General features: G+C 48.3%; 1 protein-coding gene across 2 annotated transcripts in view; it reads left to right on the top strand.

Annotated features, from left to right (window-relative positions):
- Window positions 1-6,259: 6,259 nt before the first annotated feature.
- The window catches only part of EPAS1 (endothelial PAS domain protein 1), an 86,923-nt gene continuing 68,727 nt past the window's right edge, over window positions 6,260-24,455 (top strand). For both annotated transcript variants that reach the window (XM_087436818.1, XM_004436689.3), the window contains exon 1: window positions 6,260-6,791. In XM_087436818.1, the coding sequence (XP_087292944.1) occupies window positions 6,766-6,791 (26 nt within the window). In that variant the 5' untranslated portion in view covers window positions 6,260-6,765. The remainder of the gene's footprint in view (window positions 6,792-24,455) is intronic.

Genomic DNA, 24,455 nt, shown 5'->3' with positions numbered 1-24,455 from the left:
ATTTGTTCATTGGTTCATACATTCATATATTTATTTGATCAGCATTTTCTGAGTGCCCATTTTATGCCAGGTTCTCTGCTATGCATTGAGGATCCTAAGATAATTTCCTGACCTAGCGCCTCCACTCCTATCCCCCTAATACTGACCTTGGAAAACTTCTTTAAGAAGCAGGCAAGGTCTTTTTTTTCTACTAACACGGGTGTAATTTCTCTTTGGTTTTCTCTGTCCATGGCGGCTCTTTCCCTCTTTGGTATCTTTGTGAGTTCCTTGGATATTGCTCTGATGGTCCCTCCAACTATCGCTCTCATGGCTCCAGAAGGGCCCTCCTTCATGGCCACTTGTGATCTTCCCTCAGCTTCTGCCACTAGTGGCATCTCCACCTTTTTCTGCTGAGATCTCCTTGAAGAAGTGCATGTGGACAGGACCCTCTTAAAAATCCTAAGTGGGTAATCCTCCGGTGGTTTCCATATCTGGTCTGTAAACATGCACTGTATTGGACCTTGTGGTCGCTGCCCAGATCCCCTTTCAGGAATGAAGGACATATTCCCCCAGTTGCTATTGCCCAAGGTCTCACCCCTTCCCTGAGGGCAGCCAGCACCAATGAATGTTCAATGCAGAGCTATAAAGGCCTGGCCCCTTCACCTCACTTTGGGACAACCCTGAAGGGCCATTCCAGCTTTGGAGGTTGGATAAGGCCTTTGTTGAGGCTGCCTCACAACTCCACTTCTCTCTTTGCCCGATCCTGCTTTGTTCCCTTTCCTCTCACAGGTGCTGATCCCAAGAGCACTCTCTAATAAACCTCCATGTATGCTCATCTCCCCCTCGAGTCAGCTTCCAGGGAATCTAACCTATAATAAGCACTGTTGCCCATGACATAGGTGAGGGAGTAACTTCCAAACCCAGCCCTCCACCTGGCTGCAACAGGCCACTTCAGCCAACCTGTCACCCATGGGCAGTCTCCTGTGACCCTCAAGCTCCAGGGGACAGGTATCAAGCTCTCTCTGTGATCTCCAATAAGCCCCAGCCACTGGACCTGGAGACAGCAGTATGGAGTGTCCTCTCTTCATCCATGGTGTGGGAAGGGGAAATTCCATGATGCTGACAACTCTACCCTAGAAGTCCAACTTCTAGTCCTGTCTATATCAATCCACGCACTCGCTTGAGGTGGGCGTTGACTAAAGCAGGCAAAACCATTTTCAAAAAGCTCTTTCTCCAGTTCTTTATTTTGGAAGGGAGGGTAGTTGGCACCTATTGTCTTGGGACCTCAGTTGAAACTGAGCTGGAAAAAGTCCCATTTTAACACCCTGTTACAGGCCAAAGCTGCATGACAGGAGTGGGGATGGTGTCTCTGACCCCCACTCTGTGTCATTCCTAGTTATGCAGGCTCCAGGGCAGTGCTGCTCGGGGCCCAATGTCATCATTTATAGCGACAGTAGCACCTTCATTTCTGCTTGTGCCTTTTTCTCTCTAAGGTGGGGCTGGCATGTCCTTTCTATCTACCATTCCTCCTGCATGTTGTGATTTTACCATCCCGGCGGTCGCAGCCACAGCTGGCAGACAGGCCAGTAGAGGGGAGGCTTCCCTGGGTCCTGGCAGCGGACATGGCTGGGACTCAAGCTTTTTCACTCACTCTCTCCACCTTCCCACCCACCATCACCAAATTCTTACAACACCTATTGTTTAATCTATATGATTTTGTTCTCAATTTTTACATTAAAAAATTTTTAAGAGTATAAAAATTATATATATAAATTAAAAAATAGTTTGGGGGAGAAAACGGGAATCGTCACTACATTAAAAGATGCTTATTGATTTCAGAAGCCTTAAAAAGTAAGTAAATGTGCATCTCATAATCTGGGAAATGCAGTGTGTGCACAACCGGATTGTCTCCTCCTGGAGGGAAGGGAGCCACTGGCTCTCTCTTCCACTAGATTGATGCCTTTCATTCTCCCTGAAAGCAGCATGGCACAGTGGCCATGGACCAATGACTCCTTCACTGTTTGTTGAATGACAGAATGACAAACACACAAGACCTTTCATGGGTGAAAACGTTTATCTCCACACATAGAAATGGAAGACATTAGTCTCTAAATCATTGATAATCCAGATGTGGGGGGTGGAAAAGCCGTGTTTCTTTAAAACTGGACACTTCTTATCCGTAAGCACTTAGGAATTCAAGTAGAAAAAAAAAGTTTGACCCTTTCCTCAATAAGAATCACAGATCTCTTTTTGGAAGACGACAAATTCTGGATTTGTGGGGTCAAAAGTCATAACATTTAACAGTAGATATAGCATATGCCTGTGTGAAATATCCCACAGTTTTGGCCTAAAACCAAACACAGGAGGTATGGTTTTCTGGTCCTGGAGTTCAGTGAGGAGGAATGTGAGGACAGATTTTGTAAAGTCAGAATTTAAGAGTTGGTTTTGTTTCGAGGGAGTAACATGCAAATGTGAGGGAAGGGATGAGTCAGTAACGGCTTCACAATAGAGGAGGAGCTGTGGCGTTGCCAGATTGTCCTTCCCCCCACCTCTGCTCCCTAGCCTGTGTACTCTCCCCACCCCAAAACCAACTACATGGCCAGACTAGGGCTAGATGGGTATTACATGAGACAATGTATGTGGCAGAGCCAGGACTAGTGCACGGACTTGTATGACCTTGAGAATGAGTGCTTCCTTAAATTTTGCACCCCAGGGGCCTCTCTTGCCTCACCCTGGTCCCAGCCCTGACATGTGACAATATGTTCAAAGTTGTCAAATACTAAAGAAATAGCCCAGCCTTCCAAGATCTCTTCTGTTAGATCCCACTCATTCCAACCTAATTTCCAACCACATCCTGGACCATACTGTTACTTTCACGACATCACTGAGGCCCTTTTTCTTCCACCTGCCCACTGCATCCCAGGTGCCTGCTCTCTACCAAGTTTTAAGTTAACTCCGTATCTCCATCCCACCCTCCTAAGGGTGTGCTCTATAGAGGAGAGAGGAAGCTAGAGACCCAGTCTTGTCCCTTGTTAAAACAAGTGGGTGTTCCCCTGGTGCCACAGCCTTTGTCACCAAGCAGTCCAGTCTAGAGTTGGGAGACAGGTGGGAAGATTTGCTGGGAGATGGGCAATTTGCTCCCATTTTAAGCAGCTTTGGAGCTTTGCATAGCGATGCCCTCTGCTGCCCTCTGTGGCCAAAACATCAATGTCTCTAGGGACACTAAATCTTGGGATCCAACTCTCCCTGCCATCACCTTTCAAAGCTTTTCTCCTTTAGTTCTCCATGGGCTTTAAAAAGTAAAATGGGACACTCTAGCCACAAGCCTACATCCGGTTTATACTCTCAGCTCCTTCCTGCAAAGGTTGTTGAACTGAATCCTGGAAGAAATCATAAGAGGTCATTGGGCCCCTCGGCTCTGCTCTAAGCAAGGCTGGGTCCAGTCCTTCTGGGAATCATATAGACTTTTGGTGAATCTCTCAGACACTGCCAAAATTCCAGACTCTTCAAAGTTATTCACTGGGATTTCCACAAAATTTGTCCAGTTGTTTATCTTAGCTCAGGGACCTTTCACTTAGGGGGCAAAATCTCAATTAGAAAGATGGGCAGGCTGGCCATGGGGAAGGAGCTATATTAATATGGTTGATGGGTTCTTGAGTGACCTTTTAGCTTTCCTCTTTCTTTCTTTCTTTGTTTTAAACATCTAAAAAGCTAATTTCAGGGGCCGGCCCGGTGGCATGATGGTTAAGTTTGCGCACTCCGCTTTGGCGGCCCGGGGTTCGCAGTTCAGATCCCAGGCACAGACCTATGCACTGCTTATCACACCATGCTGTGGCAGGCGTCCCACATACAAAGTAGAGGAAGATGGACACAGATGTTAGCCCATGGCCAATCTTCCTCAGCAAAAAAGAGGATTGGCAACAGATGTTAGCTCAGGGCTAATGTTCCTTAGCAAAAAAAATAAATAAAAATAAAAAGCTAACTTCATAAGTTCAACCCTGCTGAAGTATTCTCTGTGAGTTGGGGGTGTTGCTTTGTGACTCAAGAAGTTTCTCCTTGCTCTGGCAGTGAATGGTTTTGGTCACCTGGAAGCTGCCAAAGCACCTGTTTCTTCTCCCACTCCGGTCCCAAGTGAGATAAGTAAGCTTATTGCTGATTAAAGAAGAACTGTGTCTTACCAACATGAAATGGCTGGCTGGAGAAGCCCCAGTAGGAAATCACTCCATTCGTGAAACCCACCAGGCCCAAGAAACGGCTCCCTAGAGAGATTTGCAATCTCTGAATCCCTCGACCATCAGGTGTGAAGTTTGATAGCAAAGTCTGTATGCTCAGTGCTCAGTGGCTCTAGGAAAATGAGAAAATGTGTCTGGTTTTGTAGTTTTCCGCAGGTTTTTTCCCCCCTTCCCCTGTTCTGCTTTCCAATGCCTTTCAAAGGCTCCTGAAAAGTGTCCCCACCCCTCTTACCATGTACAAGGAAAAAATACGTGTTTATTTTGTATTTTATTGGTGACAAAAAAGCCACACCCAAAAAAATTCCACTTATGTGGATTATTTTATTTTTTCTTAATGTTTATTTTTGTATTGTGGTAAAAACCCATAGCATAAAATTTACCATCTTAACCATTTTTAAGTGTAGAATTCAATAGTTAAACATACTCACATTGTTATGCAACAGATCTCTAGCACTTTTTCATCTTGTAAAACCAAAACTCTATACCCATTAAACACTGATTCCCACCCGCTTCCCCGCCCCCCGCCCCGTCCCCAGTCCTTGGCAACCACCTTTCCACTTGGTTTCTATGCAACTGCCTATTTTAGATACTTCATGTGATTGGAATCATACAGTATTTGTCCTTTTATGACTGGCTTATTTCACTTGGCATAAAGTCCTGGACGTTCATTACGCAAATTATTTTAATATAAAATGTGGCGAGGCTAAGGGGCAAAGGTAGAGCAAGGCTTCGGGTCCCAGGGCGGACCAGTGCCATGGCCATTGCTTTCTCTCCAACTCACACCTGTGAAGCCTGCCGGCCCTTCTCAAAGCTTGCAAGATTAAGAGCCTCCCCTGTCCCTTCCGGAGATTGCCCTGCTGGATCACCACAACGTGGGTAGGGAACGGGGTGGGATTCTGGGGGGAGCAGCTCAACGCCGGCCAGGGGCGCCCGGCCGGCAGGGGTAGAAGGTAGCATTTACAGCGCAGCTGGAAAATCCCTGCGCTCTAGCGGCCTGCCCCTCAGATCTCGGATCTCCCCACAGCCAACACCTGCAGCCGTCACGTTCCTAGGGCTTTAATCCGAGGACCCTGGAAACACATAGGTCAGGCCTGAGATTCTGTGATTTGACGACACGCTGTCAACTCTTATCCCGAGATCACACTGGAAACCAGACTGACTAGGCCAATTCTGAACTGGCCCGGACCCGCGCGGTCGTGGCCCAGGGTTGGGAGCAGGGTGTGGCAGGTCAGACAGCTCGAAGGCCATCTCTCCCGCATCCTCGCCAAAGCCATACCGCCCAGCACAACCCCGCAAGCAGCCGACGCGCCAGTTGACGGAAGGGAAGCACGCGCAGCGCTAGCTCCATTTCACAGCGCTGTTTCCCCCAGACCCGACAGGAGCTGGTCCTCGGTCTCCCCGCCTGTCCTCTCAGAGGCAAAGTCCGCTGCGTTCTGCCGGAAAAAGTGCATCGCCCAGGCCCAGAGCGCGGCCGCTGGGGCCCTCGGAATTATTCCCCCCGGCCCGAGGGGCCACGCAGCGGGGCGAGGGACGCGGGAGCGCGGCACGGCGGAGCGGCTCGGCGAGGCGCAGCAGGACGCGGGACCCTCGGCGCTCGCGGTCCGGCCCTCGTCCCAAGGGCATGGCGGAGGGGGGAGGACACCGGCGCAGAGGAGCACTCCCGCTCCCCCGCAGCACTTCCGGAGACCAACTTCTCGCTGGGGCGAAGCTGCGCCTCCCCGGTGCGGAGTCCCACCTTGCTCCCCGCCACCCCATCGACCTCATAAACAACTCCTGGAACTGCGGACGGAGGAGGCGGGGAGGGCAGGCCGTAGCAGAGCCGAGCGCGGGGGCGGGGGGCGGGCGGGGTCAGGGCAGAGGCTGCAGCCGCGCCTCCCCATTGGCCGGGACGCAGTGGGCTGCCCCGCGCGCGGCGCGGGCGGGGCTTGCCGGCGCGCGCCCGCCCCGCCCCCGCCCCCGCCCCCGCCCCCCACGCCGGTGCCCCTCGAGCCCTCCCCCGCGACGGCGGCCGGAGTTTTTAAAGTGGGTTGGCAGCCCCGCGCGCCGGACATTCGGGAGCGGCCGGCTCGCAGCTTAGGCGTCCGCCGCGCTCTCGCCCCAGCTCTCCTGAGGGGGCCGTACAATCCTCGGCAGTGTCCTGAGACTGTATGGTCATCTCAGCGGCAGCGCCCGCCCGGATCCAGACTCTTCCAACTCCCGTCGTTCGAGCCACTTTACCCAGAAAAGTGACTCCTTTTCGAGGGATAAAGGAACTTCGATCTTCTCGCTGCCTTCTTTCTGCGTTTGACAGCCTCCTCCTACTCCTTTCCCCGACCCCGCCTCCTCGTGCAGGTTCCTCCCGGTCACCTTTCTCCACCCCCCTCCCCCGCACCTAGCCAGCCGCCCACAAACTTCCACCTGACTGTGCGGGGCGCTCGGGACCTGCGAGCACTTAGGACCTGTAACACCGGCCCGGGCCGCAGGGAGTGGGCAAGGGCCACAGCGAAGGCAGCGGCTGCAGCCCCCACCGGCCGTGGAGCCCAGGTGCTTGGCGTCGCAAAGGGCCACAGCGACAATGACAGCTGACAAGGAGAAGAAAAGGTAAACGGGCGTCCGAGCCGGCAAGGGAGCTGGTCCGAGAGGGTGGTCGGACTGCGCGGGGCCGGCGCGATCGAGTGCGGCTGGGAGAGGAGCGCAAAGAGGTCTTTGAGGTCTGAGGATCGGTTTGGAAGGTTTTGAGGGGGAGAGCAGGTGCCCCGTCTGGGGACGCGGAGCTGCGGCTTCCCAGTGGAGAGTTCTGTGGCCCGAACGAATAGGGAATCTGCGCCTGCAGGGAGGTCAGGAGGCCGAGGGAGATAGCCCTGGAGGTCGGAGGTGCTTCGGCTGTACCTTCCAACCCTCCCCCCGGCCACCGAACCAAATTCCCGGGGCCAGAACGTTGAAATCTTTCTGGGTTGATTCGACTCAGGTCAGCGTTTGACTTTCTCGCGTCTCGCATGCGGGGCAGTATCCACTCCGTTCTTTTCCTCGGGACCCTTTGGGTCCTTCCAAATGAGCTGCTGTGCCTGCGCTGCGCCCCAAGCTGGCAAGGGGCCGGAGGCGGAGCGCGGCGCTGGGACGCGCCCCCGCGGAGGGGCCAGGACGCGGCAAAGGGCCCCACTCCGGGTCTCCAGACCCCACTGAAGCTTGGAGAAACTCCTTTCCTTGATCCCGCACCTTGAGTTCGCGGGAAAGTGGGTAGTGGGCCGGGCTGCCTAGCAGCGTCAGGTGTCTTGGTGTGCGGGGAAAGGATGGCGACACCGGACGCTCTCAGCAGCTCCGAGTGTCTCTCTCCCAAGAGGACAGAGAAGGGCAGCCACGATCTGCCCGCCTGCCCTCCGGAGCCTCTGGGCACTGGGTGAGAGGCAACTCTGGCCAACTCTCGCTACCCTCCCGCCCCCTCCCGGCCGCTCCCCTGCTAGCGGGGGTGAGAGCGCAAGGCGCGGCCTCGCAGACGTGGGTAAGGGCTCGCCGCCTGGCCCCCTACTCCTCTCAGCTCCGCTGGTGCTGCCCCGGTGGGCTAGAGCTTTCACCGCGCTCGGCGGTGGCTTGGCAGGGCTGGGTTGCAGGAGACTGGAGTGGAACGTGCGGCGGGCTGAACGGCCTGAGATCAGTTGCCGGGCGGTCGTGAGCTGGTGCGGGGATGGGGAACCCAGCCGCGAAGGGAGAGGGTGACTGGCCTCGAGCCGGGGGCCCGGAGAGCTCAGTGCCTGGGTTGATTTGCTCTTGTTTCGACTTCCACTGCGGGACCGGAGCCAGAAACCGCGTATCCTCTCGTCGAATGCGGCGGTTCCCACCTCGGAGCACCGATAAGAATTTGATAAACGGGAGCGAATAGCGCCCGTTCTGGCCGGGCGCCCGGGCCCTTCGCTCTCGGATCACTGGGGGGAGGGGACTGAGCCCGGCTCCCCCTTCCGGGCCGCAGCTCCCCCTCCTGTGTCACTGTGGCGCCCTAAGGCCTGAGACTGGTGAGGGAGCCTTGGCCCGACCACCCTGGGCCCTGAGACTGCGCCCCGGGGGGCCTCGGAGCAGCGGTGGAGTCCTGTGTCTTTGAAGGGCGGCGAAGCACGGAAGAGACTTTAAGATTCCAACGCATTTTGTAAAATTAATATAGCCTGTATCATACTGCCAATAATAATGACCGAACGATCAAAAAAGAAAGTTACAGTCAGCTTCTTTGCGCGCGCTCTGGGCTCCGCAGCCGGTGGGGGAACTTGTCCATTTTACAACTGCGATGCCTATCGGTGAATGTCGCAATCGCGGAGGTGGGGCCTGGTGGTGATCTTGACAGATGTGTGAAGTGTCAGATTCTCCCGCGCGGCTCAGCGCCGGGTCCTGCGTATTATGTATATTAATCGTCGCAAGAAATTTGGGAGCAGGGGAAAAATTGTTTCGACATACTGGGCTGTAGTGCCTCCTTCGTTAGAGTTAGAGGGAGCCGGATTGGGAGCAGGAAGCAAGTTGAGTTATCAGACTCCGAATTATTTGCGAGAGCAGCGGCGGGTTTGAGAACCACTGCGGGGATTGCCTGTGAGAGCTGGTGGCCTCGCCCGCCGAGTGTGTCTGCTCTCTGCGACTTGCCTTGATTTTTGTGTCACAGACTGGCAGGGCAAACAAGCGTGTCCCTTGCCAGTCCAATGAGGGGTTGTCCAATTCCTGTTGGGCCAATTGTTTTGAAACATATTTACTTTTCCCGTCTGGGTCTCTTTGCTGGCTGCAGGCTCCTTGCGGGACCACGGTGTAATTAAAGTATGTGAACCAACACATTGAAAGTTGGTGTGTCATGTAAGTGGCTGTCCTTAGCTTTCCCAGAGTGCCTCTCAAGTGCGGTATGGCACCTGCTGAGGGGTCTCCTAGATGATGATTCTGCGCATGGGTTCTTAAGAGTTGTTCTGGTTCAACAGAACCATTTCTTCCCCCAAGTTCAGTTGGCAGTGTTCCTTCTGACAACAGTCCTTCAAGAAGTGGCCAGGATTATTTTGTTCCAAAATGTTCATGTATTGATAGATATGTTAATGTTTAATAATAAAGAGTTTGCTTTCTAAACATCGGCTGGCTGGCTGACCTCGGTAGACAGTATCAAAGGGTGCTCTTTTGGTGGTGTGGGCATTCCCAGTGACATCAGAGATGGGCAGAAACTGAAGCTTGGTAAGGGCACTGTACTCACGGTTCTGCACTCATCTGTCAGGAGTGAAGTGGAGGTCTCATTGTTTCCCGACTCTGTGAAGAGCCAGAAAGTGTCTGGTTGACTTACCTCTTGATAAAACAATTTCTGAGTCCCTTCCCTGGGAGAGAGAAGAGCCTGGAAGTTCTTAGGTACCTGGGGATTGGAGAGTGGTTCAGGTAACTGTAAATGAGATCCTTGGATAATCAGGGACCAAAGTCCATTCCCAAAGCCAGACCCAGCTCAGAGCACCTTTCTGGAAGGCTTATATTACTTAGTGTGGGGCCAGCGGAGGAAGGGAAGTCAGAGACATCTGGATCAGAAGTTTTTGAACTATCACCTCTTCCCCCTGCCAGCTGGATGTAGTTGTTCCTCTGCTAAATTAAAATCAAAGTCCATCTTTTTTCCAATTCTGAAGGCAAAAATATTGCTGGACAGTTTTTCTTAATTTAAGTATCTTTTCTACAAATATTCTTTCAACATTTGATATCTGCTTCCATTGCATTACTAGAATTCAGGGATGATAAGGGATTGATGTAATACATTATAGGTTCAGGTATTTAAAATTTAATCCATACAGCTTCCATGAAGTTCAAAAGAATGCTGTGGCTACAGGTTTTTTCAGTGTCGCTGATGGAGAGCTTAGAATTATTTTATAAGGGACTGTGGAAATCATGTAGTCAAAGTTTCTGTTTCTGGATAAGGAAACAGACCCAGAGAGGTTAAGTGACCTCCAGTCACAAGGAAAGGTAGCGCTGGTAAGAATCAGAACCCTGGTCATTACTTTAAATTAAGTATATATTTTCCTATTGTTGGCAAAATAGTACCCCCAGCCCTGAAATGCCTCTAGACAGTGAGGATGATTTCCAAAGGATTAGAGGGTCCTCCTCTCCCCGGCTCCAAACCACTGAACCTCGCAGAAAGGAGATTTACTTTCCTAGACAATTATAAAAGACTTCAGGCTGCACAGGAGTAATTCTGTTTGCTTTTTGCAAAAAAGGAAGCAGAGTTGGTGCCGGTTCCAGTGTCTGTAAAATTTGGGAAGTATGAATTCATTGTTTTAGCGCTCTCCCTTTTTTTCACTTAGAAAAAAATTTACTTATCTGTGGACCTCATTGAACAAAACCAAGGCAAGGACTATTCGTAAGTGGAGCAGATTGCTTTGTGAAGTAGAGAACTCCCTGTCAGCAGAGACATTCAGGCAGCTACTAGATTGATTCCTGTAGTAGGTGAGTTGGCATTTTTACCAGGAGTGAAAACCATGAGACTAAAACTGTTTAATTCACTTGGAATGTAATTCAGTCAGTCTGTCTGTCTCTCTATGTTCGTGTGTGTATAGAGTGATCCTCACTATTTAGGAGTCTATTGTATCAAATGTTTACATATAGAAGGAAGCAATTAGATAATTCTTAGTGTTCCAGAATCTTAGCCCAATACATTTGAAAGTATTTGCTGTCAGTTATCTCAAGGTTTAGGCTCTTCCTCTTCTCTGGAAATCTATGCAGTAGTATTTGCTTTTTTGTGTTTTCCTCAGTTCTGTCCCATACCAACATGAGTGTTCCTTTTCATTTCAGCCTAATGAATCTTTCCTTTTGCTTTTAGCACTGACCATTCATTTAGCATTGACTGATAATTCATAACAGGTAGGGCTTTTGCCAATATTGTTAAATTAGCAATGTTTGCTCACAGGTCCCCCAAATACCCTTTACCCCCACCGTCCCCAGTACCAATGTCTAGTATTATGATGAAAACCAGCTCTGCTATTCACACCATGATATAAATCAATGAGACAACAAACCTGCTCTGGATAAAATGATGAAGAGACACTAAGAAATAGAGGATGTGGTCCTTGTCTTCAAGTTGCTTAGTTTGAAGGGAAAAAAAGGACACATAAGAAAGCTTAACTAAAAATATAGGTAGCTAGCAGCTTACATATGACTTTTCTGTTGGGATCAAATCTTTTGAAGCTAAAGGTAAGAAGCTCTTAGTAGCGCTTCAGGCAGTAACCACACACACAATTAATGAAAAGTATTATGTGTGTTTGAGGGTGGGAGAGTTGGTTCCTAGTTTTCCCTGGAATCATACAGGGTAGGTGCCAACCACTGGCATAGAGACTGGCTCTGAGGGAAGGTCAAATGAGGATAGTTAGTGTTAGGGATAAGGAGAGTGAAGAAAAAGTGGAGAGTTCAAGAGTACTCCAGAGTATGGTACTTCGGCACCATAGACAGAAAGCCCCCCAAAGTTGAATGTTTGCTGTTCTTTTCACACTTACTTTGGTGAGGGGTATGGAGGGAGGCATCCAGTAGGGCTCCAGGGGTGATAGGGATAGAGGTTCTGGTCCCGCTGAGGGTAACCGTGGAGACAGCTATGACTCCAGGAGGGCTGAGAAAGGACAGGGAGCTTTGTAACCTGGGCTTTGTGAATGGGCTTCAGGGAGTGGTCTGTGAGCCTCTGCAATTGGGTGCTGGTATTATGTATATAAGCTTTTTTTTCCTGAGGGAAGTCTGTTCAGCTCTCAATAGCCTTTCACAGGTTCTATGATCTGGAAAAGGGAAGCCCTTGCTCTTAGATGTCTGATTCCGTGACTGCTTTATATTTCAGGATCTTTCTGTTCGAGTCCCGGATAGTTCCTACATTTCACTGCCAGTGTCTCTCCCTGTGTTGGAGATGGGGGAGGAGGTTGGTGTGCGCACCTTGTAAAGATTCTGTCTGTCGGCAGCTTAACCTTACGGGTACCTGGCTGTCCTGTCTGTCCACCTACATGTCTGCCCTCAGTAACGGAAGGAAGGCGAGTGGATTGCCCTGCACAGGGTTAGTTCTGATGTGATTCATTTTGTTGATGCTTCTTAAACTGGCCATGAAAATTTATGCTCACATTTTCCATCATCCTCAAACAGTTATTAGAGGTCCTTTTATGCACTAGGAATGTGTGTGTCCTCAAGAGAAATCATATATGCAGTAGGAAGAAACAAAAAAACCTGAACGCTTATTTGTGCAGGCACTGTCCTCAGAACTTTGCATAGATTAATTCTTTAATCCTTATAACAACCCTGTGAGATAAGCCTTGTTATTATCCCCATTTCACTGATGGGAAAGCTGAAGTATAGAAAGGTGAACTGTCAAAGGTCAAATAGGTAGTGTGGGTGGGGCTGTGAGTCGACCTGGGCAGTGTGTCTCCAGAGTCTATGCTCTTAAGCAGTGATCCATACCGCCTTACCTTACCTAGGATATCTATAAAGTATTTAATACCGTGCCTGACTTGTGGTAAGTACTCTATAAATGATAACTGCTTTTGTTGTTGTATTTGTAATTATTATAATTACTTTTCTCTTTTGTGACTCATCACTTGTATTGAACCTCACACGCAGACAGGGACTGAAGATCTGAAGGGTAGACTTAGAAGTTCTGGAAATTCTTATTTTTCACGAATTTTCCTGAACTCTGACAGGAGGTGGTTCTCTACTGCCCCCAAGAAGTTCAAAGCTTTCTACCTCCCGCCCTTAACTTGTGGCAAGACTTCAATAATTACTTTAGCCTTCGGACTCCATTGTGCAGAAGAACCTGTTAGAAGCTTTTCCTCTGTGGCTTCTGAAGAGTCATCTCCAAATCAAGATGCACAAGACTTCCTCTGGCTCTTTTGATCTTTTGAAATTGCAAGCACAGGAAGGAAAGAATGGATGGGGGAATAAAGAACAGCTGTGATCGTTGCAATAATCTGTTGCATTTTTATAGAGCCCTTTCTCTGATGAGCCCTGAGCTTTCACAGTCACCACACCGTTGGCCTCTGCACTGCGAACCTAGAAGGGATTCTTGAGTTTTCCCAACGCTATAAAACATAATTGCACCAACACATGTCATAACAGAGAGAGAAGCAAGCCATATTGGTAATTGCACGTCATTGTATGTGTGGTAGCCGTGCATGGGTACGTGCCACTCACAGCATCTACAATTTTCAAGTAGAGGTTGAGTGTAATTTGTTGCCAGTTGTCTCGTGTCACTATTGAAAGCTGCAGACCTGATCTGCAAGTATGAAGTCAAGAAGAGTGGCAGAGTCCTTTGAGATCTCTGGAGCCAAGGAGACAGGTACGGAATGAACCAGAATGTTATCTACTTGAAGTTGCCTTGTTTTTTTCTAATTTCTCAAGAAATACTGGTTTGCGTGACTGCCTCAGGCTGTTTCCAGAGGCTACTTGTACGTTAGCAAAACTCTTATTACATGGCATGACCACGAGAAGCTTCACGTGTTCCCAGGAGGCACATTTTTTTCCCCTTAACTTGGAAAAATTCTTCAGTTTTAAAGTTACAAGTAACTTCTGTGCAAGATAACGACTCTGGGAAGCAGTGCCTTTTCTCACGTGGAAAGATATTTCAGAAAGGGTGGTAAGAAAAATGACCCCATTAAAAAACTATATTTATCTGATGTGCATCCATCTGGCATTTTCCCAATTCTACAAAGCCGTGGAAGTGGATTGTTAGAACTCTCTTCTTATATTCCTCCAGTGACTTCCTGCATCCCCTGTCTATGGCACCCTCCAATAAAAAAAAATCAAACCTGAGAGGTTAGTGCTAGGAATCATAATAGATTAGTGATTTTATTGGGTCAGGCTGTGTAATAAAACACGAGTGGGAAAATGGCTCCATTACGTTGCTCTCCTGGTTGTGATAGTGGAGGTTAGCCCTCATGGCCGTTTTGGCTGCCCGCAAACACTGGAAGTGCAGCCAATATTATAGTCTTTGTAGAAGTTAACTCTGTAACAGCTTTAGTTGACTCTTTTGGTCTCATTTTCAGTCTGAGGCTCCCTGCTCTTGACCTGTGACCATAGGGAGTCAGTGATTTGCTATGAATAAGAAGACACATGGGCTCCATCTGAGACAGCTCAGAAGCATCTTGTAACTCCTTTAAAATACATCAGTAAGAGTGTATGATTATTTTTTTGGTACCAATCATTTAAATCGCTGTGCTGTGTTTCTAGACGGACAGTGCTTGCTCTCTCTCTCTCGCTCTCTCTCGCTCTCTCTCTCTGTCTCTTGATGTTGGATTTGTATTAACAAATACACCTATTTTACTCTAAATAAAAAATTTTCTTTTTTTTTTGTTTTTGCTGAGCACCATTAGCCCTGAGCTAGCATCTGTTGCCAATCTTCCTCTTTTTTGTATATGAGCCACTGCCACAACATGGCCACTGACAGATGAGTGGTGTAGGTCTGCGCCCAGGAATCAAACCGGGGCCACCGAAGTGGAGTGCGCTGAACCTAACCACTAGGCCGCTGGGACTGGCCCCAAATTTTCATATTGTCATCACTTTGTACACTAATTCTGCTGACTGCCTCTGGGTAGGGGACAAGGGGAAGGAAGGGCAACCCATCATCCTAATTTTATATTTAGGAAATTGAGTTGCTGAAAGAAGCAAACCAGGCCGTCTGCAGTGAAACCTAGAACTGGACCCAAGGCTCTATGGTGAGGCTAGGCCCCTAGGTATCCCCTCAGGCTCCTGTTACAAGGTGATGAAGAGCACAAAGTGGGTGACTCATACTTCAATGCTAACTATTCTCCTTACTAATGAGTAATGACAGCAAATATTTACAGGCCTCCTTCTTACCTTTACGACTTCCTGTTGCTGAAGCACTTTGGAGTGTTGAGAAAGATTGTGCTGGAAAAATACGTCATACATAGTTGCAAGAAAAGGTGGCTTTAAGCACACACGAGAAAATCGGTTGCTTGGCTCTGTTTATGAATTCCATGTGGAAACAACAGAAAATTATGCTTGTCACAGGCTCCTCTAGGATCGATCCATTCTTCCAGACTTCAAAACAAAATTTAAAAAATCAATTCTGGACAATCAAATATACGGGGAAATGGGACATATGATGTTTTTACAGAGTATTCTAGAAATAGTAGGACTGTTCAAGTTAGTAAAGTAAAATTTTGAGTTAAAGCATAGGTCATTTGATGAACACTCTTGTGAACATATTATCTCTACAATATTTTTCTGAATGAAAACAATTGTGCTTAATGGAGTAAATCGGGATGCATAAAATATGCCATGTGGGAGATACGGGGAGCTAGAAGAATATCATTCACTTTATAGAGATTCCAGAATAAATCTTGATAAGGCTTATTGCCTATATATTTGGTTTAAAGAGCCCTCCACTGAAATTGCTTTCTTTAGTAAGTGCTTGTAAATCACTATACCCTTGTATTTCTCTCCTCTGTTTCCAAGAGTTCTCAAATGCTATTTTAGAATGGCAGTATTCACTCCAGCACTGGCTGAGGTCGATGAGGCTAATTTTGGTGCCCAGGGTATACGGGAAAGAGAAGTCATCTGCAGAGCCAAAAGGGCTTTCTGGTGCCTGGGTTTGGAGCAGCGTGGTGTTACCAGACACACCACATTTCACCTTTAGAACCTTTATTTGTGTGCTTGCACAACAAATGTTTACCCAGATATTAAGATAAGAAAAGTATGAAGGTCACATTTCGTTGGTGACAAGGGAGCTTCTATAAATTTAACCATATTACCATGCAGCAGGAGTCTGTCTTTTATTCCATACCAGGGATTTAGGGGAATTAATGGTGGGCGGGGCATGGGAGCCAGGCCCTTCTCAGTTTTTTGGCTTCCTTGCCTTCTGTCTGCATGTCCTGGCTGAGTGGACTTGCCCCTCCCATTTGTTGAGGCCTTTTGGGGTGGTCAGGAAGTCAGAGGGAAATCCTAGTCCACTGTGTGACCCCCCCACTCTCCAGAGTCTTCTGGCGTTTTGTGGAAATTAGTGCCCTGTGCATTTCCCTGCTATCTGACTGGCTGGGCGGGGGCCTGGCTGCTAAAATAACTTTCCTAGCCTCTCAAAGCGGTTTGCATGGGGCTGATACTGGCCCTGTTTTAGGTCTATCTAAGGCAGGATTGTCATGTCCTTGGAGCACAGAGAGTCTTCAGGGTGGGAAAGGGGTTTCTTTTGCGGATCTGAGTGTTTCTTAAAGATCTCCAAGGATTAACTAGACGCCTGCAGAGCCTGAATGAAGACATGCATCCTTGGTCCAATTTTCTTCCCAAGGGCAGCTTACATGGCAGTGGGAGTTTATCTCACTGACAATAAGCGGGCCCACCTCAGCTCTCTCGCGTCATTCACCATCACCCAACATGCTGCCTGAGCTCCTGCTTCTGCCCCAAAGGCCTGTTTACCCCCTGTCACAGGACTTATTCCCACCTCTGGTCTCTCACCCTAGTCCCTCCATCTTAGATGCTCTCCTCTCTTTCTACTCCAGTATCTCCCACTTTCCTAGTGTGAGCCTGACTCCTACACAACTTTCTGTAGTAATTCCCACACTGGCACCTCCCCCTCCACTTGTTTCTAACTCTTGGTTATGTTTGCCAAAGAGCCTGCCTGATTATATTTCCTTGTTATCTAATGACATTTTATGTGTTCTTGTCTTTCCAACAACGTTGCATGTTGCTCAAGGGCAAGGATGTCTAATTTTCTAATGTGCCCTGTAATACCTTGCCTATTTTGAGTCCCTAAAATCATGCTTAATTAAAAAAATATCATAGAATTGCTCTCTTGGTGTCCCTTGGGTCACTTGAAAAGCCTGCTTCTTAGGCTCTGCTTTTCTCATTCAGGTAGATTTGAGCCCTTTACTCATTTTCCTTTAAAAAAAAATTAAAAAGGAAAAGGAAAAGAAAAAATGCGGGGGGGACCACAGGCAGCTCTTATTGATACAAGGTTTTACATCAAATGCAAACTTCGGGCTAGTGTTATGTCAATGCTTCGGTTTTACATCAAATGCAAACTTCGGGCTAGTGTTATGTCAATGCTACACCTCAGGAATGCCCAATACATCAAGGCAAGTACCAGCCAAACAACAAAGTGCTCCAGGTTAACTTCACAGTTAATAAAAGCCGGGTGGGAAAGTATGTGCAAGGGAGTACCAGCTCTCAGCTCAGAAATTGTCTTCCCTGGGGAGCCTTCCCTGATTAGCAGCACATTGATTACCCCTGTATTTATATGGTCTTCAGTCTATTTTTTATTATTTGTGTGATGCTTTTACAACTTACTTCTGAGCAAGTGTGTGTGTGTATCTGTCCCCGATCACCACTTGGGTGGTAAGCCCTTCAAGAGCAGGGACCCAGTCATCTTTTTCTGTTCTTTCGTCCCATAGCACCCAGAACAGAGGCCCACATTTGGTGCTCAGTAATTGTTTGTAGACTCAGTAATTCTATCCGGGTCTGGAACTTTGGGGGCTTAGTGCAGAGGGTTAGAGGCACAGGCAGAAACCTTTGCTCAGATCAACTCACTCATCCTCCTGGGTCACCTGCCATGCGTGTAGTGAGGTTTGTGGGGGTGCCGGCATCGTCATTGTGTCTAAACATTTCTAGGTCACCTACCAAGTTCAGGTGCCAGGCCAGGGCATGAGGTTACAAAGAGGCATTAGATGGACCCTGCACTCAGGGGGCTTATAGTCTAGTTGGTGAGTCAAGGCATTCCTAAAATGATTTGTTTAAAACAAGGCAAGATGGTTTATGTTAGTGGTTGTCCTAGGCCCATCTTTAAGATGTCACTATCTTGTTAGGAAGTCAGAACTAACTCAAATAAAACATTGAGCACGTTGTAGAAGGTTGATAGTAATTGAGAGTGAATAAGGGTAAATAGATCTTGTGGGTTGTGAATAGTTAAAAGGGAAGGGATCAGCATAGATTAGAGGGAGGCTTAAAGGAGGAGCATTAAGATCCAGGTCTTGAAGATTAGGTAGAATTTGGATAGGCAGATGGGTATGAGGCATTCCAGTTGGGGAGAACAGCTTAAGTAAAATGAGGAGCCAGGAATAAACGGTGTGTGCAGGCCAGGGGTGGTGAACCAGCTCCTACCAGAGCTGAATCTGGAGCTCTGTTAATAGAAGGGAGATGAGGACCAAGACTGGGCTGGGGTTGGGAAGTTTAGGGACAGTCTCCCTAACTCATGTTGTGATGGAATCTTTGGGCTCCCTTGGGGCCGTGGGAGCAGTACCTGCCTCTCTTGGGAATTAGTAGGACCTAAAGGAGCTGCTCAGGGCACCTCCATTATCTTCCAACCAGGAACCTGGCTCTAGTGTGAGCACCAAGTGGTGGTTGGAGGAGGCCTTGGTTGTCCTCCATAAGAGTGACCTCAAAGGCTAAAAATGTACCCCCATATCCCTTAGGAAATTAGTCGTCTGAAAATGTGCCTGAATCGCTCTGGAATATTTTTCTTTTTGGTCTCTACCACCCCTCAGGGTAATAAATGCCTCCCAGTGTGCAGAGTGGGGTCTGGAAGGGGATAACTTACTGTATTCTAAAATAGCTTCCTTCAGGCTCTGAGGAGGGGTGCAGTGACTTCATCCCGTGTTCTCATTGTGATGGTGAAATCTTTGTCCCCTTGATAATTTGATAAGGGTTTTCATTCTATTTCTTTTTGCCCTTTCTCATTCCAGATTCTAGGTTTTTGAGTCTGATCATTGTAGAAAGATAGGACAGTCTCTTCAACACTCCACTATTTGTAGGGAGAGAGATGGCCAAACCCAAGTCAGACCATCCGCTTTATCAGTCTCGGCCAGTAACTGTTAATTGCATTGCCTGTGCAGAGCGCTGCAGCTGAGCTGTTCCTCAGCCTTCTCCTTTCCTGTTATGTGGCTACACCATTCCCTAAAGCCTGAGCTCTGATGTTCTTGGCCAGATGTTGCCAGAAGAGAAAGAAAAGGAGCCATCTTTCTGGAGTCACCTGGATAGGGCAGCTGGGGCTTTTTCCCTCCTCCAGCAGGTATAACCTTCCCCCTGGGGCTGCTTAGAAGTGCTTGAGGTCATGGCTGGACACTTATGAACAGGGCCTTGGCCAGAGATCCTGAATCACTGGAGACGATCCTACATCAGGGACCAGGAAAGGCCAAGTCACTTTAGCATGCCCTGTCCAATGGTACTTTGAGGGAGGCTGCAGCTCATGAAAGCTCTTGGCTTGGAATTTTATCTCATCATGACAACCGTGTGTCTCGTCTCTTATTTGTTTTCCATCCCCTCAGTAATCAGTAAATGGTTGTAGAACTGGGAAATTGCTGCCCAGCCCAGGGATGATTGATTTATTCCATGGTGTGCTCACATTTAAACATCTACTCTGTGCAGGCTGCTGAACCTGGGGCCTGCACCCACGGAGGGCCCTCTGGAGCCAGGTGGAAGGAGCCTTCCTCCTCCAGGACTACAGGTGGCAGAGACCTACAGAGCCCAGTATAGCCCAGCCCAGACACAGGGGCTGTCTGGGGCCTTGGGTAATCCCTGGGAAGCTGCCTCAGGGACATCCTAAGAAACCCCATTGGCCTGAAAGTGGCGTTTACTTGAATCTAGCCAGATCCAGAAATTTGACTTCAGCATCTACCTTCCCACAGGTGCAGATGGGCCTCAGGAAGGAAGAGGAAAGTGTCCTGACTAAGCTAATCTGTGACTACAGAGTTAGGGTATGAAACCTGTGGACTTACCTTACTATCCCTTTGTATTTTTTTTTTTTTCTTTTTTCTTCCTTTCCAAAGTAAAAGTTCCTTTTGAAAAATAACAACCTTGCCTCTGCTGAACTCCTAGCAAACTGTTTACCTCACCTGGGTCAGTGAGGTGATGGGACCTGGGCACACTTGATGGTGGTGTGGTCAGCTTTGGGCCTTGGGAAATCCTGGTGACCAGAGAACCCAGGCAGAAAGGAGTCTGAGATGACTGTGAACGTCGATTCCTTCTTTCCTGAGCCATTCATTTGAGCACATCTGAAGCCATTTTCCACGTTCAGATCAACATAAGCCTTGTGATTCCAGGCCACCTGTAGCTCCTTGTATGGATCCAAACATTACACGGTAATGATGTAACTTAATTCTCCTTGAATTAGATCTTCTGGGCCAAGGCAGAGTACATGTTTATTTTGGAAAGGGACAAACTTTCACCCCCTTGAATTCCTTTGCCTCCAAAATTAGCGTCAGGGGATGACCACAAGAGTTCCATATTTCTTAGCCTTTGTCTTGGCAAACAGATTGTAAATGATCCCAGGGCAGCCTTCCCTTCTTTTGTGTCCCTGGCAAAGCCTGCCTCCACATGAGGTTCAGGGGAGCTCTCAAACATCTCAAGGAGTCTGAGAGACTGTTCTAGATCCTTTTCTGACTTGTGTGACCTAAGACAGGTCATTTAACCTCTATGTTTCCCATTCCTAAATGGGGGTTAAACACACTAACTGCTTTTTAAGAGCACTATTATGAGGTTAAAATGAGCTAGAGTTGCAGTAAAACCATGCGTTTTAAAGCATATTACACTTTAAACATCATTTTTGCAACCATTATCTCATTGGAAAGACCTTTGAAAAGTGTAAAGTGCATACTGTTAAGGCATCATTGTTAACAAGCCCAGCAATATAACCACTCAGCACATCATAACCTGTTGGGGTGAGTTCACTGCAGTTGGAAGGGAGTCTTAGCAGAATCTAAAAGGAGACACTTGGTGTCAACCCTACACCCCCCCACCCCGGGCTGGGAGGTGGAGTTATGAGCTCTTGCCAATAGTGATTTTAGGGTATGTGTTATATTTTTCCCATACCCTGAAATGTGAGGAAATCCGATAACATCAAGAGACCAAGGAACCTTCCAGAATTCCTGAAAAATGGTCTGACCTCAGATGTGCCCTTTCCATGCCTGGCCTGTTCTCCCCTCACCTGTGGAGATAGAAGATCCATGCCAGCTGCCTTCCTGTTGCAGTGGGAATTTGCGCTCTGATTTAGCATCCCCAGATCTCTAGACCTAAAGGGCTGTATCCGCCCACATCTGCTCAGCTCCCCATTGTGGCTTTGCATCTTACGAGCAAGACCTAATTGTGGGTCCCGAAGGGACTAAGGGTCCGGCCCAAGGACTTCAAAAGGTCAGACATCTTATTGGGAGATCTAGTAGAAGTGAGGGGCAGTATTGACACCCAGATGATACCTGGGCTCCTGGTGTCACTGGAAGTGGGAAGAGGCTTTGGGTGTGAAGAGCCCGGCTCTGCCATAGTGACCATGAGACTTGGCAGGTCACTCCACTGTCGCCTCAGATCCGTCATCTGCAGCATCCCTGACCGCTTGTGCTTGAGCTAACCCTTCCCTCAGCCCCACCCTGAGGCCAGCCAGCTGACTTGTGCCTTAGGTCTCAGCTTAAATGTCACCTCCTCAGGGAAGCCTCTCCTGACCTCCCTCAGTTAACCTCCATGCCTCCATCGCTGTTCTCCTTCTTTTTTTTTTTTTTCTTTTTACAACGCTTCCCACATGCTGTAATTTATTTGTCTGCTTATTACCTTTCCCTCTCCTCTAGTTTGCAAGCTCTTTGAGGGTGAGGGCAGGGGTGGGCTGACTCGCTCATCACCGCATCCTTAGTGTTTGGGGCAGTGCTGGCACATGACAGGTGCTTCTTTAATATTTGTTAAGTGAAATAATTAATTCAGGGTTGCTGGGTCTGTGTCCTCAACCCTGCATTAGCATTGCTGACATTTGTTCAGTGTTAATTTTTTTCTAAAGCTCATGATGTAGATTAAAGTAATTGTCATTTTCATCACGTAGATGAAACCACTGAGGCACAAAACACGTGATCACAAAGCCAGAGGTGGAAGATCCCGTGTTGCTGATCCCAGGCCCTGGCCTCTCTCCACTGACGGTCACTGTCTCTCTGGGCACCTTATTTTTCTGCGGTGGTGATGTTATTGTTTGTCTTATTTGGCAATATTTACACCAGAGGCGTAGGGGCCATTGTGGGTTGGTGACGTCTGGAAATCCACAACAGGGTCCCAGGAGAACGCCACCTTTGGTCCTCACCACAATTAGCAGTTGTCAGGCCAGGGGCAGTGAACTGGGTGGGTGACATTCCCTACGTGGCTGGTTCTGTGTGTTGAAACACCATGGCCTGCTCCTGACACAGGCAAGGGAAGTGGAGGTCCCAGGACCATAGCCCCATTTCTGCCCGGGCCTGTCTATCCTATCACTCACACTGAGGCCCTTTCTGCTTGGGAAATGTACTGCGTGTGTGTCTAGTGGAATTCCTGTGGCTTAGAAGAAAGGACAGAGGAGTGGTAACCAGCTGGGTGACTTCTGGGCCTCAGTTTCTCCATCTTTAAAATAGGCCAGTAGGTGGGAACCAGACAAGATAGACTCAAAGATCCCTTCTAGAGTTTAAATTCTACTGTGAAGTGAAGTCCAAGTGGAGCCTGGTCCTGACTCCTGTTTCTAGGTGCTTCCTTAGGGAAGGAAGATGGGAGGTTAAAGCTGACCCGTGGGGTTTGGAGGGAGCCTCTCCAATTCCCCTGTAACGCCCCTCTCTCCAAGAGGAGGTTTTGTTAAAGTGACAGACTTGGAAGTCGCTATTGGGCATGTCATGATGCCAGAGAGAAGGGACTGGATCCACTTCCCACGAAAGCAGCGGGACCACCCTTAAGAAGGAAGTGGGTTGAGGTGTGACAGAATATGTGCTGCTCAGTGGTTTCTCCAAAAGGGAACAGCTGTGTTATCAGGAGGGGCCGTGTCTCACCTCCTAATGCCAGGGAAGAAGGAGGCAGGCTGCTGGGTGAGTGAGAGCACTCTTAACTAGGAGACCTGGGTTCCAGCTCTGACACCGTCATGCTGCAGCCCTCTGTGCCTCAGTTTCCAATCTGTCAGATGGCTGCTGTGATCGCTGCCCTGCCAGCTGGGGTGAGGCTTGGAAGATATAAACTACTACCAAAGAAGGAGTGATTACTGCTATGATTCATATGTATATATATTTGTGTATGTGTATAAATGAACATATCTAGGGTGCTCAGGGTTGATACTGACATGAGATGATTGGCACAAGCTACCTGAAAGTACTGTGTCCTTTGATCTGAGGCAACAAGAGAGAGGACTGAATTAGAAAGCCAGTGGCCTTGAGAGGAACAGGCTTGAAAATTACTGAATGGAGTCGTGTTGTCAGGGGGGGAGGGGCAGTGTGCTATGGGACAGAGGTGAGTCACTGTGCCTGAGTGTCGGGGAGTCACCTTGAACTTGGGCCAAAAAAGCAGAAATATTGGGACTTGGGTTTATCTGCCTGACATCAGGGACATCAGGTTCTGGATGGCCGCCCACTGGCCAGAGACCTGAGGTGGTCGGCTCTCCCTTGCCGCCCTGGGAAGGCTTTCTGCTGGCTTCGGCCCCGCTGAGCAAAGTCCGCTTGTTCACTGGAGTTCACACAGACTCCTTGCCAGGCCTGCCCAGAATCCTGTCTCCTCTGACTTCCTGTGCTCTTGCATAATATTTCCTTGCTTCTTGAATGGCTGCCCCCAGTGCGGGGGCAGCTCACTGACGCTGCTGGTCGGAGAGCAGGATGTGGAAGGAGGACTGGGCTGTGTGAACATCACCCAGGGGTGCTCTGGGCCCCGTGGGTCAAGGGCAGGAGGGGCAGGGCTCCCCAAAGTGCTTGGCGGGAGATTTTAGCATAAGGGTAGTTAGGGAGACCATGCAAGCATGCACACACAGACATACCCTCAGTCCCCATAAATTGTCTCTCCTATGAAATTATTTTTAAAGTAGCTAAGTTGTTTTCTTCTGATTATAAAAAGTATACATGTTCTCTGTAAAATGTTGTAGTACAGGAAAGCATCAAGATAAAAATAAAAATCACCAAAATTCCACTATCCAGAGACAACTACTGTTAACACTTTGGTGAATGTACTTTCTTCTATATAATATGGATATGTAATTACAGAATATTATCATCTTATATGCTGTTGTGAAAAATCCATTTTCTATATACAACAATATATCAGAATTCTCTCTGCTATCACGGTGCCTAGATTTAATATAGCTGTGTTAAGTTCCACTTATAGATGTATCATAATGCAACCCCTAGTCATTGACATGTCCAGGCTCGGAAAACAAGCTATAACCAGCCCAAAGATTATTCTCAAACCTGAAAAGCAGCATCTCTTTTATATTCCTGACCAGTGTGTTAGCTCTGGTGTCCCCGAAATAACTACAAATTAAAAGGTTTTGTGCCCATGTAGGCCTTTCTCTGAGCTGAGAATGATTCACATGATTACATATAAGAGGCTGCGGCAATGAGGGCT

This window comes from Ceratotherium simum, chromosome 11 (genome assembly GCF_057802395.1).
Source record: "Ceratotherium simum simum isolate JZ-2026a chromosome 11, ASM5780239v1, whole genome shotgun sequence".
In the NCBI taxonomy this organism is placed as follows: domain Eukaryota; kingdom Metazoa; phylum Chordata; class Mammalia; order Perissodactyla; family Rhinocerotidae; genus Ceratotherium; species Ceratotherium simum.
This window is presented reverse-complemented; position numbering and strand designations above follow the sequence as displayed.